The 15417-nt window shown below is 46.0% G+C and overlaps 1 protein-coding gene across 5 annotated transcripts in view; it reads right to left on the bottom strand.

Annotated features, from left to right (window-relative positions):
• KIAA1210 (KIAA1210 ortholog) overlaps nucleotides 1-15077 on the bottom strand; it is a 52172-nt gene extending 37095 nt beyond the window's left edge. The window contains exon 1 of one of the 5 annotated variants that reach the window (XM_042825381.1): nucleotides 15003-15077. Coding sequence is in view for 2 of the 5 variants with exons in the window: in XM_042825377.1 (XP_042681311.1) it covers nucleotides 1783-1817 (35 nt within the window). In the remaining 3 variants the exon portion in view is untranslated. Of the gene's footprint in view, nucleotides 1-1744; nucleotides 1948-14224; nucleotides 14454-15002 lie in introns of those variants that run through there. The other 4 variants (XM_042825380.1, XM_042825377.1, XM_042825378.1 and 1 more) reach the window with 4 other exon arrangements.
• Nucleotides 15078-15417: the final 340 nt, after the last annotated feature.

Raw genomic sequence — 15417 nt, 5'->3', positions numbered from 1 at the left:
CTCAACACAGAACGACTGGCTCAGCCGCACAGCACTGCTGTGCACAAAGGCGAAACGTGGGGCACTGAAGGCTGATGTGGCAGCAGCGCAGGAGACAGTGACCCAAAGCAGCTCTTAGAACAGCCCACGAGCCCCTGCTGGGTGCAGCAGCTCAGAGGAGCTCTTTCCCAGTGTCAGTGCTGAGTTTCAGTGCTGGAGCTCTGGGCTGCTTTGGCTAAATCGTTACTTGTGCGTAAGCCAATTGCTTAAAACATAAAATGCATTTCATTCACAAAGCAAACTAACTCCCACAGGTCCAACAACCACATGAGGATTTGGGAAGCTTCTCCTGTGACACATTCGATGCTGTCCAGAAGGACAAATACTTTGGGTGAAACTCAAAAGGAACTTAATCCAAAATTAATCTCAGGCTCCAAACATCATTGTTGCTGAAATTAATGTCTGAGATTCGTTTTAACAGCCAATAACCACTGCCAAAGCTGCATGTAAATTTGCAACAAGTACAAAGTATTAATAGTCACTAACCACTTGGGAACACATCACAGGGCTGAGACAACAGGATGAGGAACATAATCTACACACATATCCAGTGTCAAAACCAAACTGAAGAATAACAAGAAAGAAGAGTTTGTTTAGAAAAAAAATGCTGTCCTTTATGAACCAAGTAGATTTCCACAAGGAAGGAAGCAATCGTATGTCATACGAAAGAAGCTTCATCTGCTGCCCATCTTTTATAGGCTCTCCTTGCCTTCCACAACTGCATGCCCCCTCATTCCTAACGTAGACTTGCTTTCCAAATACTTACATCCCACTGTCACAAGTTTCAAAGGAGGAAAAGAGTCAGCATAGGATGGGAATGCTAACTGAAATCCAGAAAGAACTGGGAGACTTTGAAAATCCGTAGTTCAGCAGAGTAAAGTGAGACAGCTGGCATAAGGGATGCAGCCTTTAGGAAAGGTACAAAGAGGAGGAGGAAGCTGTAAGCTTTACTTTTGAGCTGCTATCCAAGCCTTCATCCTTACCTTTAACTATCATCATTCATATCTTAAGCCTCAAGGTACAATTTTGCTTGCTTTTCACTGTTAATTTTCACTTTCTGTAATCCTGTATTGTATGCAAAAGTAGAGCCCTCTACAGTCCGCTGATGCAAATAATCATCAAAAACAACCCTCAGTTTTTGCAGCAGAAAATTTTCTTCCACTCCTTAGCAGGGAGAATGTCAGAGGAAAGAGAAAAGCTGTCTTCGTGGTGATTTAAAGCACCAACACTAATGTGCATTGTCCCATCCACTTCTCCCTCTGCAGCCCGCTCTGCAATCAAAAGAATTTCTTGCAAATCAAATCTCTCAGCAGGGTGGAATTACAGAACAAACCTCAGGTTAGATATACAAAAACATTAAATGTCAGATTTCTAGTTGAGTATTTTTTAAAGCCAACGTGCATTTCTGTATTTCTTGTTATTTGTTAATACATGAACAGTGCAGCTAATTAATAAAGAAGAGAACACTTTCCCATCACTACACCTGGACAGCAAAAAGTTCATTCCCTTTTCAGTGTTTGCTGGTGGACACGTATATCTGTGAAGGAAAAAGAAACAACTACTTCTCATCAAATTGGCATTTCAGTCATGACTTTTCCAATATTGACTTTTTGCACTTTGGTGCTCAGAAGGGCACTTTGGTCCCAGGGCAGGAGCACGGCGTGCAGCGCTGCTGCAGTACCAGAGAAGCAGAGCGTGAGCGTACCCACCGTGGTGCAGGGGAGGGCTCCACATGGCACTTACTTCTCACTTCTCAGGCAGCTGTAGAATCCAGCCATGGTCCTTCGCAGAGGTGTGCAGGCATTTAATTCATCCTTGCACACAGATGCTAGCGCAAAGACTCGGCAGCGCTGTGCCCTGCTCACCGAGTGCCCACACGCACGCACAAGAAGGCAGCGTGCCGATGCAATTACTAGCCAGATAAAGTTCCTGATCTGAGGCCCTCAGACTCTGCTGAACCGGGTCCAAGGAGGGCTGTGCCTGCTCCATACATGGTTATGAATTGTTAACTCCCCCTTTCCCTGCCTCCTTCCAGCTCTTGGTGAGCACGGCATCCTAAGTGTCAAATACCATATGGCATTTGGTTCCGTCTCCCTGCGGGGCTAATGAGGGGACTGACTGTAATTAGGATAGAAAGAAGCCCCGAAGAGATTATATCATTTTTGTTATTTTTTAAATGGGCTACAGAAAATATTCACACCATCATCACACAAACCTGCAGCCATTCTCCAGCACACAAAGGGTGCACAGGACCTTCCAGCACAGGCGTCAGCCCAACTCACTGTAAATCACAAGCAATTCTAATGTGCTGCTCCACACATTAACAGCCAAAACTACGTCCCTGCAGTACCGCAAGGCCAGGCAAGAAGCTCTGGAATTTCAAACAGCCACCACACCTGTATTAGAAAAATCCTGCCTGGCAATGCCCACTGATGGCACACACAGCAGCTGTGCCTCACTGCCACTAGGAGACCCTCGTGGGTGCAGAAGAACAGCTCTGGTTTAATGCTGGGAACATGTCCACAGCAGCTCTGTTCAGACAATGACCCGAGCCCAGGGTCAGCAGGGCTGCCCACACATCAGCATTATGCTGCATTAAGTCCATGCAGAACAGGTGCCCAACATTTTGGTTCGCCTGGGCAGCACTGAGTGAACAGAAACTGCCTCGGGCCACATACACAAAGATCTCCCTGAAAGTAATGCCCCCCCTATTTATTTCCATGGAAACTACAACTGATGCAAAGAGCACGATCACACCATTTCATAGAGCAAATTCTCAGCTACAAAACACTGTTTTTCATAAAGTCACCACTACTAGCTCTGCATTTTTGCCAGTGATGAACAAGAGCCTGGATGCTGTGCTTGTCAAAACCTGCACCAGTGGAGATGCCTCACTGTCACTGTCAGCACTGCTGAAACGCACCATCAATGGATACCAGTGTCTAACGTGGATCATTTCTTCTAGAATATTAAGAGAAATATTTTAACACCTTTCCTGCAATAGAGACACAAAGTTTGAGAAATGTCCCCCTGGTGCACAGTCCCAGAACGGACTGTTGTAGCAGCTTCATAACAGTGCAGAACTGTGTAACCTATGAATTATGAACCTTTGAACACCATTTATTTTCTATAAAATCCCATACATAAAGGAAAGCTGTGACACAAACAATAAATGATATCAAGTGCAAGAGCTATCACTAACAAACCGAATCATATTCTCATCTAGACTCCCAGCAGGAGAGAGAAAACTTTCACAATGCCATCCACAGAAAAACTGCAAATCCAACCTGACCTGAAGATGTGCTTCCTATTTGAAAAAGATGCAAAAATGCACTAGCACAAGTTGATTTTAGTTTTACTGCTGTCCTGAATTACTGTTTTTGTCACAATGATTCCAGTCCAAACTCTTCATCCTAATTACGAGCCAGCTACGAGCCTTAGCCTCCACCCACTGAGAAGCCCACAGAAAAAAAGTCAAACCCAAAACTTTGGTTGTAGGTTATCAACCACTGAGAAAGAATTCAGGGAGACTACTGGGGAAACATTCTCACTGGTACAAAACCTCAGTCATGGGGCTGCACTTGAAATCTGCCCAGCATTTGGTTCAGAAACCGCTGCCAAAAGAAACATTTCTAGCAAGAAATGAAGGAAACCTCATCAGAAGTTCACATTTGTATTTAAAAGCAAGAAAGATCAAACGGCTTTCTAGGGGGAAGGCTCAATCCAAAAGGCAGTGGAAGGGCGTAATCCTGATGGCTTTGGAAGAATTTCATAGTTTTAACTAGCATAGAGTAAGGCCCTCATGATTCAGATCATTTTCTTTTAATAACACAAAGCAGATTCCTTGTCTGCTAACTACCTGAGATGGTTTGCCCTCAGAATGTTTCCTGTCATTGTTCTTTTGTCTTGCACGTGTTCGGTTTTTGTCTTGAAGTTACTTACTTGGAAGTGCAAATCTTCATCTGTTGGTGCTCATGTAGGTCAAATGCAGTCTTGTTCCCAGGAGCCGGCAGATTCACCCACACGCACTGCACCACTTAGAAAGACCCTTTACTTTCCAAGAAGCACAGACTGGTAAACAGTCATTAAAAATAATTACCCCACCTCAGGATTTACTCCTTTTTATTCTCTATCTCCATATCAGTCTCCAAGCCACTTCATGGCAGCATTTCTTATTTGTGGCTCTGATTCTTCATCTCTTGCACAGCTCCAAGTAGCTACACGTGGAGCTTTCTGGGTAGAGATCCAAAACCTGTGATGCTGATAAATATCATGGCTCCAAGTCCACAGTGCAAGTAAGCAGTTACGTGATGCTTATACAGGTCATGCAGTCAAACAGGAGCCAAGCTGACATTAGCTTGTTCCTCGTCAAGTGCTAAATGAGCGGGCTGCTCTGCTTCCAGTTAATTAATAAAAGCTGTTTTCAGCTTGGTAAGTAGATGAACACCGAATTACCACAGAATACAGACTTTGGCGAACTAAAGATTGTTCTTTAAAGATAGGGGAGAGAGCAAGTTTAGACACCTGGAAGCTGAATCAGATCTGAATTTCCTCTAAAGTCTGTGGCTTGGCCTGACTGAAAAACAAACATTCTAGCCCGTTTCTGTTTGAAACAAGCACTCCCCTTGACTTCTTCCTACTCACTGCCACTGCTCCCCCCACAGCCCAGTAACCTTACTATTCCCTCGATCACTGCACATCCTAATCTGCCTTCATCCTCTCTGTCTGTCTGCAGGTGGAACGAGTGCTCCAGATGGCAAGGTGCCCTTCCTCGGGGTGATGCAGAGGTAGCGGCAGTGCCTGTGAAGATTCCCAAGTTTCTTAATTTCTCCAAAGGGAAGGAGGAAGGCAAGTCTGAGCAAGGCCAGCGCCTCAATCATCGAGAAAGGTTGCACTAAGATATAATTCACAAAATCAGAGACTTAGCTGTTTTATGGGCAATTTCAACAAGAAAGACCTCTTCAAAGTAAGTAACCAACAGCAACTGGTAATCCAGAACAGGAAACTCAAAATAAGCTGAACACACTGGCCCGTTTCCACAGCCACTTCCTACACACACACACGTACACAGGGTGCACACCAGCAGCCCGACAGCAGAGGTGTTAGGAGCTACACACACAGCAAGCAATGCAAAATATGTTTCATGTCCAACAGATCTACTGCTTTTCTCACAGCCTCTTGCAGCTAAATCTCCAAGGGCAAACCGTGTCCTTACCTTCTGGGCTCTGAGGCAGCAAACACTTCATGCTTCTCAAAAAGCCCACTCAAAGCTGGCTTGAGCAGCATCAGGACACGTGCACGGTGCAACACAGCAGGGAGGACCAGATGTCACGGAGCTTTGACACCTCATGATTCACCAACTGCTTTTAAACATCGCTGTTAGACCATTTCTTAACCAATTTTCAGGAGACAAAAGTTTTTGGTGAATTTTTCAGCCTGCAAGTGTAAGGGTAGGAAGAGAAATCCTATGGTAAACTGGCAGACCATAGCACATTCACAGTGTATGTCAGTGTCTCTGCCTTGACTTCCTATTCACAAGGCACACGTTGGTCTCTCACTTCTAGCCCTCAGCCCCTACCAAAACGCAGCCTACTTCCCTTTCTCCCAGTCCCTAACAAGGTCATGCTTTGGCTGTGCTGCTCTGGTAGGCTTTGCTGCTGTGAAAAGCACAGCACCTGTCAAGTGAGAATTCAGTGAAAAAGTAACACAGTCAATGTCTGGACATGAAACAAGGTGTGTGGGGCAAATCCACAGGCCAGAGTCTAGCTCCCAGCTCTCCAGCTGCTATCATCAAGCGCTGAAACATAGGTTCACAGAAAAGAATCATAGAGCCATACAACCATAAAGGTTGGAAAAGACCTCCAAGATCATCCAGTCCAACCACCCACCTACCACCACTATTTCCCTGCTAAACCATGTCCCTTAGTACCACATTTACACATTTCTTGAACACCTCCAGAGATGGTGACCCCACCACCTCCCCAGGAAGCCCATTCTTTCAGAGAATTTTTTCCCAACATCCAACTGGAGATTGAGAGCTTTCAGACTAGTTTTTACGCTGCACTTGATCTTGCCTCAGTACTTAGAAATCTGTGCCATTCCAACTGAACCAAACATGTTGAGCCCTTCCATCCACAATAACCTGCAACAAATCCTGCACCGAAATCTAACTGCAATACTGCAGGTTGCTCTCCCCACACCACAGTGCTCTTTGCATTTGGCACATGGATCATTTAACCACGTGCTAGCATAAATGTGACACTCAGGAGCACTTTTCCAACGCAGAAACATGTTCATTCTTCTTACAAGTGAGATTCTTCTGCTGGCAAATCGGCCTGGCTTGGGAATTTTCAGCGAAAATGCTTCAATACTCAAGAAACAACTGTCCACACATCACTGTTAAAAGCTGCACTATCAGAGCTTTAAGCAACTGGGTTGGAATCACCCACAGCATTCTGCAGAAAACAAAGAAGTGAAGATAAGAGGATTTCTGCCTTTCAGAGTTCAGACATTCATCTGTGATTAACATTAGAAGGAAAACAAGGGTCAAAGCCTATCTCCAAAAGTAGAGTACAGCCAGGAGCCTCTAACTGTGCATTATACCAGCTTCTTATTAATGCATCTGAGCCTGAAGAATTTGCCACGATACTTGCTTTGGAGTCTGATTACTGAATGTTGATCTAATTGTGTCTGTTTTTACACTTTGTGTGCAGTGTCTGGGATTTGGGGGATTTTAGTGGTTGTTATTTCCTGCTGGAGGACTTGCTGCAAGATCCTTCAATAAAAAGAATATTGCAAAGACTGCGGCAATACATACAGTCTCTGGTTCTAGTGTTTGGCAGTTCCAATTATGAATTGCTTCACAGTTTCTCACTAACATCTTCAATTCTGAGCAAGGAGCAAAGATTAACCTCAGTATGGTATATCCAGTGTATTACTGAATTTAAAATATGGCAAAAAGGATACCAGTACACTGCACCTCTCTTGCCTAGTTTGTGCCTCTTTTGTGTCTGCACAGTCAAACACAATCTCTTCCTGGATTATCTGGAGATGAAGGTCAGACCACGTGTCCTTTAAAAGGTAATTTCCCCCAGATTTGCAGCAGGATCACAGACGTGTGCTCACACTTCAGTGTCAGAAAATATCAATTGCCAAACAAACAATTGCAGATGGAGGGAGGGGTGTTTGAGGGACATTTTACTAATTTGCAATTGATTTGCATGTAAAAATGCATTATTTATAGAGAACTTAAGGAGGCCCCTGTGTACATAGACAATATAGCAGGAAGTGCTGCCTCTCATGTCTCTGCTTTTTTTCCATCCAAGACCATAAATCTCAAATTTAACATTATAATGAGTTCGAATGAAAAGCAGATTTTTGTTATTTTTATTTTTTGACACAGAGGAAGAGCTTGGTATTTCCTGCGAAAATACCAGCATGGTCAACATTTTCTATACTGGAAAACTGTGGTTCTTTTGTCTAAGTTTGGGTAGTGTGGAAGCTGAACAAAGGAGCTCTATTTCTACACGTTCTGACTTAGGAAAATACTGTGTTAAAAAACACGACGTTCCAACAACACGGCTTTTCCTCCTTGGAGTCCAGGCAGGCACCAATATGCACGACCATCTGGAAAGAAATGTGAGAACACGGTACGTAGCTTCAGGCGCATGGATCACTGCCTAGTCTGCGTGTCGAACATCAGAGGTAACAGCTACTGAGCCTAAACAAATATCCCGAGACGCCTTGAATAGTGATTGGAGTTCTCTACACCCCATCCTTCCCAAATTCCCCTCTAGGGAGAGATGCAGTCAGTGTTCTTGCAACACACCGTGCACCCTTGGAGACGGATCAGACCTACGCTGCCAGCAACGCCTGTGCTGTGAATAAGCAATCAAGTTTAATGACTTCCCTGGATATTGGCTTTGCGCTGATGTAGGCCCACCTCTTGGACGGAATTACTCCTCATTTGTTTGCACAGGTATAATTGGGGACTCGCACATCTGGAAGAATGTTCTGAAGGCCATCAGCATCCTGAATTTCTACCGCCACTGAAATAAAGATTCAAAAGCGAAGGTCATCTCAGATGCCATCTCACGGGCTGAAGTAACAATACGGGAAATGACAGAAGCACAGCTCTGAGGAAAAGGCTGTCTGACTCCAGTGCCTGCAAACACAAGGCTAAAGATAAAGTGACCGTTAACGTTCAGAGAAGGGCAGTGAGGTCCCTGAACGTCCTGCCTGCAGGCTTTATTGCTCCAAAGGGAAATGAACAGAAAAATATGAGTTAGAACTGCATACTGCTGACATTTAACTCAAATCAGTAGGCAATGGCAACGTCTCTTTTCCTTTGTTAGCTTTCCTCTGCTTAAAGGCAGGCATACAGTATCTGTTTCATTTCACAAACTGCAAAATAAGTCGAATGCACTGAGTAATAATAAATTTACTCCCACCACTTGGTATCTGCAAGATTAATCACAAGCGCCAGACCTGTGTCCCTCTGCACAGAATGCAGTCTTACTGCGGATACAGATGGGGAACTGAGGCAGAGCAATCCAGTGACTCTTCCAGAAACCACAAACCGAGACTGAACCCAAAGCTCCTGGTGCCTGGAACTGTGTTTTGGAGCTTTTTCCCATCCTCCCTCTCTCTGTAACGATGGTTAGAAAGACCCTACAAGAATAGGCACCCTATAAATATCTAAGATAACTTAGTTCACTAGCTAGGCTTCAGCTGTGGGAACTCCTACAGAATCACTGGCATCAAAAGGCTGAGTTAAACTAGAAATCAATTGCTCCACCTCACAACTTGGCCCAGCCTGCCCAGAGTTTTAAAATCATCACATAATAAAACATATCCCATACTGAGACGATGTTGCCAGAACAGTTCCATACCCCAGCACAGTCCTGACACAGCAGCCTCCCATATTTCTCCGATTCAAGTTCTGGGAATCTTTAAATATCCAGTTTGTTCCCAACTGTCTCTTACATATGCTGGCACTGCTCCCATCGTAATGGGAAGGGAAAAATACCTAATGATTAGATATCTACAAGCAGGAAATATGCTAATTGCAGAAGAATTTTACCTAAAACTGTTGAATGAATTACAGTTCTGAGTCACCAAGTCACTTAAACACATGCTTGAACTGGATCTCAGCTTGGTCCATCCCATTTCTAAGGGTACAACTACAGAGCTTAAGCAAGTGCTGAGCTGACGGGTCCATCTACTGCCACGGGAGCAGCAGCATCTGAAAAAGCTACTTGAGTCATGACAAATTGAAGTCCATCGTACTCCTTCTGCTCTATGAAGTGGTTTAGGAGATATGTACAGCTCTCCCAGGACAAATGCCACTATCCAGCCCCACCACTCTGGTCCACCTTGCTGGCCCAGACACAACACGATTGAGATCCAACAGTGTTGGCTTTGGGTACCAACTTCTTGCTTCCATTCTGGCAGCTTCCATCCAGTGAAATACCAGCCAACACATATCCCACTGGGACAAGGAGCACTTGTCACCCTGTGCCATGAGCTGAAAAGCCACTCATCTCTTCTGCTGGTTTTAGCAGCACCTACGTGAGAAGGCAAACACAGATCAGGCCATGAAACAGCTCCTGTGAGTACAGCACAGAGGTTAATGCACCAATACTGCCTGCAAGGGGACAAACTGAGGCACTGCCTGGACATAAGCCAGTGTGCAGCCTAAGGACAAGGCACGCTTGCTCTGCACTCAGCTACCTTTGGACACAAATGCTAAGCAAGATCTCCATTTATTAAGGAATATTGATATATGATGTGAATTACAGACTAGATTGCCTTTAAAAGCAATGAAAGGTTGCTAAGAGAAGTTGCAGGATGGATTTGAGTTGCTTTCTTGATTGCAGAACACCAAGACTGCATTATTTTCTCACAGTGGATGAGTTTTACTCTTTCACTAAGGCAACTGTAACCAAGTACAAATACTGCTGAGATTCTGGATATTTCCCCTAGGTTGCATAAAGTTTTTCCACCATAAATTCATATGTAATTGCTAAAAATAATGAGATACGAGTAAAATAACCATAACAAATCCCAAGGGAATATCACTGAGCACTGCAGAGTGACTACTAGTCATCAGTAAAGCTGTTGACATGATGAAGCTTTTCCTCTGCTCAGAGGCTGCTACAAAACCAGCAGGTACGTCATCTCTGGAGAGTCCCACATACGTTACGCATGCAAAATCCCCTGCACAGGGAAAGGGTCTTTCACCACTCTTTGGGTGCTGCTTTGCTCCCCTTTTTCTCTTTCCTCTTAACACAATTTCACACTGCTTCTCATTAAAACCACAGCACATAACCCTTAGCACAGTCTATGAGCTCAACAAATCAACTAAAGTAAGAACTTCAGTGATAAATGATAGCCTTTCCTTGACTCTGATTTCTTGCTTTAAGCTGATTTATTTTAAGAACCTTAACATTTTAATATATTTTCTTCCACAATACAATATCACAGCATTAGGAGTTTAACATTCATCAAATCTTCAGACATCACTGTGGCAACAAAGCGATAATGCACAAAGGCTGCATCCCCCCAAAAGGAAAGGACTTCAAAAAATCAGTGCTTAAAGAAGTCCATGTTGGTAGTTAACATTATACGTGTAGGCTGTTCACTGTGCTTCTGCTCACTCTATCATTACTGCTCCTGAACTCTCAAGAGTAAGCAAATCCACCACCCTGTGGTTTTGAAACACACTCTGAAGGGGAACGGCTGCAAGCTATGCCTCTTCCAAAGGACTGACAACTTTGAAACTGTACAGCTCTACACACCTGGAAATACCATCTTTCCTCGTGTATCTGCAAAGAAAGAACAAAGAACTCTGAAAGGAACTTCCACGCAGCTGTTCTGAAATAGCAGCTCCAGGTGACTTTACTTTCCCAGTGCACAGGAGTTTTCTATGCCCCATTCTCAATAACATCATCTTCCCATCTCCCTTTTTTTTAGTCAAGATTTAAAGAGTCAGTTATATAAACCCACGAGCTGCCTCTGAGGTGCTAAATCATTTCCTGGCAGACTTAAATGAAACGCATTGCTTGAAACAGCAACAAAGTCAAGAAAGCATGCTAATACATATTCCCAGCTTGTAGCATATTCCTGGATAAATATACTGTATATATGGGACTGCAGTTTAAATTTACATAGAAGCTCTTGGCCCATTTCTCAAATACCACATAAACCACACAGCCGGGCTGCCTTGCTTTCTCTCCCTCACCCTTTTGCTTCTCCCAGCTGACCAGTGAAATCTATCACACAAAACAGAAGGTAAATTCAGAGCTCAGAAATCCTGGCACCACTTTGACAGAAAACGGGTTGAGAGAATGCGTCTTTTCTAAGCCTTCCCCTGCCCAGCACTTCCAGTACACCAGAAGACATGGTTTTTTGAGTCACAGAGACAAGATTTATCCTGAGATGGGAAGAAGAGCCTCAGGTCCCTGTTACCTGGCTGCAGTCATGTGCAGCGAGACAGCAACGAGCCTGGGAACAATGCTGCTTTGCCTTGTACTGCAGGCCAGGGTGAGGAAATGTCCGCAGATGGCGTGGGACAGGCTGCAACTCCAAGTCTCTTAAACTAGAAATGATTATGAATGATTATTTTTAAAAAGAGCATTGGCTCTCAAAAGAGCAAAGATTCAGCAAAGATTCAGTGCGCAGCAGCCTGACCCATGTGTGCTATCCCTCCCATGCCACCCCATGGAATACAGAAATGGTCTTACCAAGTGTAGACTGGGAGAAAGCCTAAGACAAGGTCAACTGCAAACTGCTGCGACGTTTTCTGACAAATCATAGCAATTCTATTTAACAGATTTTCATATTTAATGGTGACGGCTTCTTCATGTCAGTGGAATTAAAGAGCTGCTTGTTGGGCAGGAAGGGGAAGGGGCTGGAACAGCAGGTGGCAATCCAACGCACAGCAGCGAAAGCGCGAGAAGCTGTGCAACTCCTGGCCTACCATTTGGCTGAGGTTAGCTCGACTTCTAAGCAAAGCAAAGTAAAATCATGAGCTCTAACCTATGTTTTACCCTACAGACGTTTAAGGAACAATTTACATGTGAAATCAGATCCTCATTACTTCCTACAGTCTTAAGTGCTTTGAGGAGTTGCGGTCACCCCAAATTCAACCCCCCTGAGTCAGCAAAACTATGCAACAAGTGGGTATTTTGGAAATAACATTTGGCACTCCCTTCGTGTTCAGTTTCTGAACCACTGCAGGTCCTGTTTCAAGCTTTGGGGCTGTGTATTTGGGCTTTTTTGCCTGGCTTTGCTTTGTTAGTTGGTCAGAAGATTTAGCATCTTGCATGACCATTTCTCTGTGTGAGCTACGATGAAGAGATCGCATGGGATTATGGGGAAACTGCAGTAGTTGGCAACAATGATGGAGGAATATAAGTTGAAATGATCCTTGTTAACACCATCAGCTGCAAATCTTAGCATTTGCTGCTTGCCAAAGAGGTGGTTTCAAGTTCTGACCTGCCTTCCATTCTGACCTACTCCTTCCATTGCACATACAAGATGTCAACCAAAGATATGGAGATAAGGCCCTCCAGATGGAGAGAAATGCACACGGCTTTATGCGTAAGCAATAGACTGAGCTTAAATGGGCTGAAGAATAGGCAGCCCTCTTGAAACTCATCTGAGGGAATGACGGGGGACAGGACTGCATTTCCACTACAACCAACATCAAAGTAACAAAGTCTCATGATGTTACTGAATTAATTTAGAAGAAACTGATGAAATTCAAATGGCATCTATGGCATTGGCATGGCTTTTGAAAGCTATTTTAGACTTTCATAGGATGTGTGTGCATCTGCGTACGCATGACTCAACATGATTCTGGTGGCTTTCCAATAAAGTCAAGCCACTGCAGCTCGAGACCGGGCCACATCCAGAGCTCACTAAAAACAGCGAGAGTCCTTGCACCGAGAGCAGCTCCCCAAATCATCACCTGTCGTTGCAGACTGCAGCAGGGACGGCAGTCACAGGGCTCTGTCCTCTGCCTGACTTATGACACAGCTGGGTGCTTACGTTACGTAACTAAAGATATTGAGAACAACCACACCGCATACAAACATGAGGATTACTGCAAATCCTCAGGAGGGGAAAAATAATTCAACTCCCTAGTTGGCCACACCAACGTGTGCTTTCTTTTCATTTATACAGTTTTCATAGAAATAAATACATATATAGGAACAGATCTCTTCAGCAGTATCGAATGCAATAAGCTTTCTGGTCAAAGTCGTAGTGGATTTTAGCAGAGATCAGGCAGTAAGGATTAAAGATGTGTTTGCTGGCATTAAATGTTTTAGACTCTCTCCCATGTACACAAAGTGTTGTTTCCCGAGTGCTCATTTTCCCAGCTGGTAAAAAACAAGGGACACCTCAACCCTTCCTCAGCGCTTACACACGATCCCGGTACCTGCATGTGCAGACAGGGCTTCCTTGTGAAACATTCTAAATAACCAGTGGACTCTACACACATTTATTTGGATTTTAAATAAATAGCCCTGTACGAAGCGGTGCTTGGACCGAGCTGAACTTCTCACTTCTTCTCTGACCACCATCCAGCTTCTCCTGTGAAAATAAAATGTAGCTGCGCTGCTGCCTGCAGTACTGGGACTGGTAAATTAAACCACACTGCCAGCAGAGGCAAACATTAATTCTGAAACAGGACACTTCGTAAGACATCAAACTTAACTTTTTGGTTGAGTTTGTGCTTAGCGGCAGCAGGAAAGACTGAAGAAAAATCTACAGAAGTAACTGCTTCCCAAATGTCCAGATACAGCCAAAACCTGTGCTGTGGGTCCTGAGGGACAAACAGTTTTGAGTCATCAGATCTGCACTGGGCATATCTCCATCCTGTTGGTCACAGCAATCCGAGACATTCTGGTTTCAGAAAGCTCCCATCAAATCACAAGCAAGGAACGTAAGTGAAACAAGTATTCTAATTCCAGAGCTTTGTAGGAAACTCAGAAATTTGATTTTGGTTCACATAAGTTGGCTTTGCATAGTAGTGAAAGCACACAGTACAGGTACATAGCTGAATGTTTTATAGCAGCAAGACACGTATTTGTATTTCTCCTCACAAATCTACAAAGGTGCTGGAATCCTAACTGTCATTAAATATATTCTGTGAGAGCAAAACAAACAGAAAACTCACATTCGTGAAGCTGTTAAGAACAGAGTGCTCTTACACTTGGCTTTCGAGGGCTGTTTTAAGGGTTCCCAGCAGTATTCTCTAAGCCACCTCCATCAAATCCTCCAAAGTATCAAAAGGACGAGGCAAAGCAGAAAAGAGCGGCAGAAACAGGAACCGCAAGGGAATGGGAACACGTGCACCCCTTCCAAACCCCGACTGCAGGGCTGAAGTCTCTCGGCCTGCACCGGAGGGCTCTGACGGATGCCGGGGTTTGCGGGAAGGCTGCCCAGGCTCGGCATCCCGCAGGACGTGGCCGGAGGACACGCGGGCAGGCACGGCTCTGGGAGGCGCTGCCCAGGCAGGAGCTGGAGCAGAGCGGAGAGCCCGCAAGCCGCTCGATGGGGTCGGCGACGCTCCGCTCGCACCGCCCGCGGCTCGGTAGCTCGACCGGAGCCCCGACTCGAGCCCCTCCTACCGGCACAAGAGCTGTATCACACACAATTCGCTAAAGACGCGCGATTGCGCTTTTGCTCCCGACACGCGGCTGTCTGTGAGTTCGTGCTCCTAACAGCAAAAGGACCATCAGGGACCCGGCGGCTGCCCGCGCATCTTTCGGCTGCTCCCTTCGCCACTCTCACCGCGTCCCCGCCGCGGCCCGGCTCCCGCACCGCGCGGCTCCCGCTCCCCCGGTCCCGGGGCGGCACTCGTGCGGGACACGGCCGGCAGTGCCGGAGCGACGCAAGGGGCAAAAACCAAGCCCCGTTCGCACCGATCAGTGCGACGAGTCCGGCGAACCCACCTAAGTCAGACGGCTGCTCGGAGGCATCAGGCACAGAGGTCTGATCCCGAAGGGCTGCGGGTTCACGCGGACGCCGGACCCCGCGCTCCAAAGGCGGCGCGGCGGCAGCGACGCGTACGCAGCCCTCCTCGGGAACGCGCCCGGCCCCGCCACGAGCACCCGCCCCGCCGCCGCACTCACCCGCCGCTCCGCAGCCCCGCGGCGGCCCCTCCCGCGGCGCCGGGCTCCGAGTGCGCTCCTCGGGGACGGGACGGGGTGCCGCCCCCGGTGCGGTGCGGCGTCGTGCTTCTGGATGCCCCCGCGGCCCCCGCTCCTCCCGCAACGCTTCTCGCACGCGCGCCGGGTTCGCGTGCCGCCGGGTGCTGCTCGGCTGCCCGAGCTGCGGTCAGAGCGAGCGAAGATGTAAGTAAGCTCT

Source organism: Centrocercus urophasianus, unplaced genomic scaffold (genome assembly GCF_019232065.1).
Source record: "Centrocercus urophasianus isolate 14NV4802_14NV808 unplaced genomic scaffold, USGS_Curo_1.0 seq_24, whole genome shotgun sequence".
Taxonomy (NCBI): domain Eukaryota; kingdom Metazoa; phylum Chordata; class Aves; order Galliformes; family Phasianidae; genus Centrocercus; species Centrocercus urophasianus.
The sequence above is the reverse complement of the archived record's forward strand: the minus strand, read 5'-3'. Positions and strand labels throughout refer to the sequence as shown.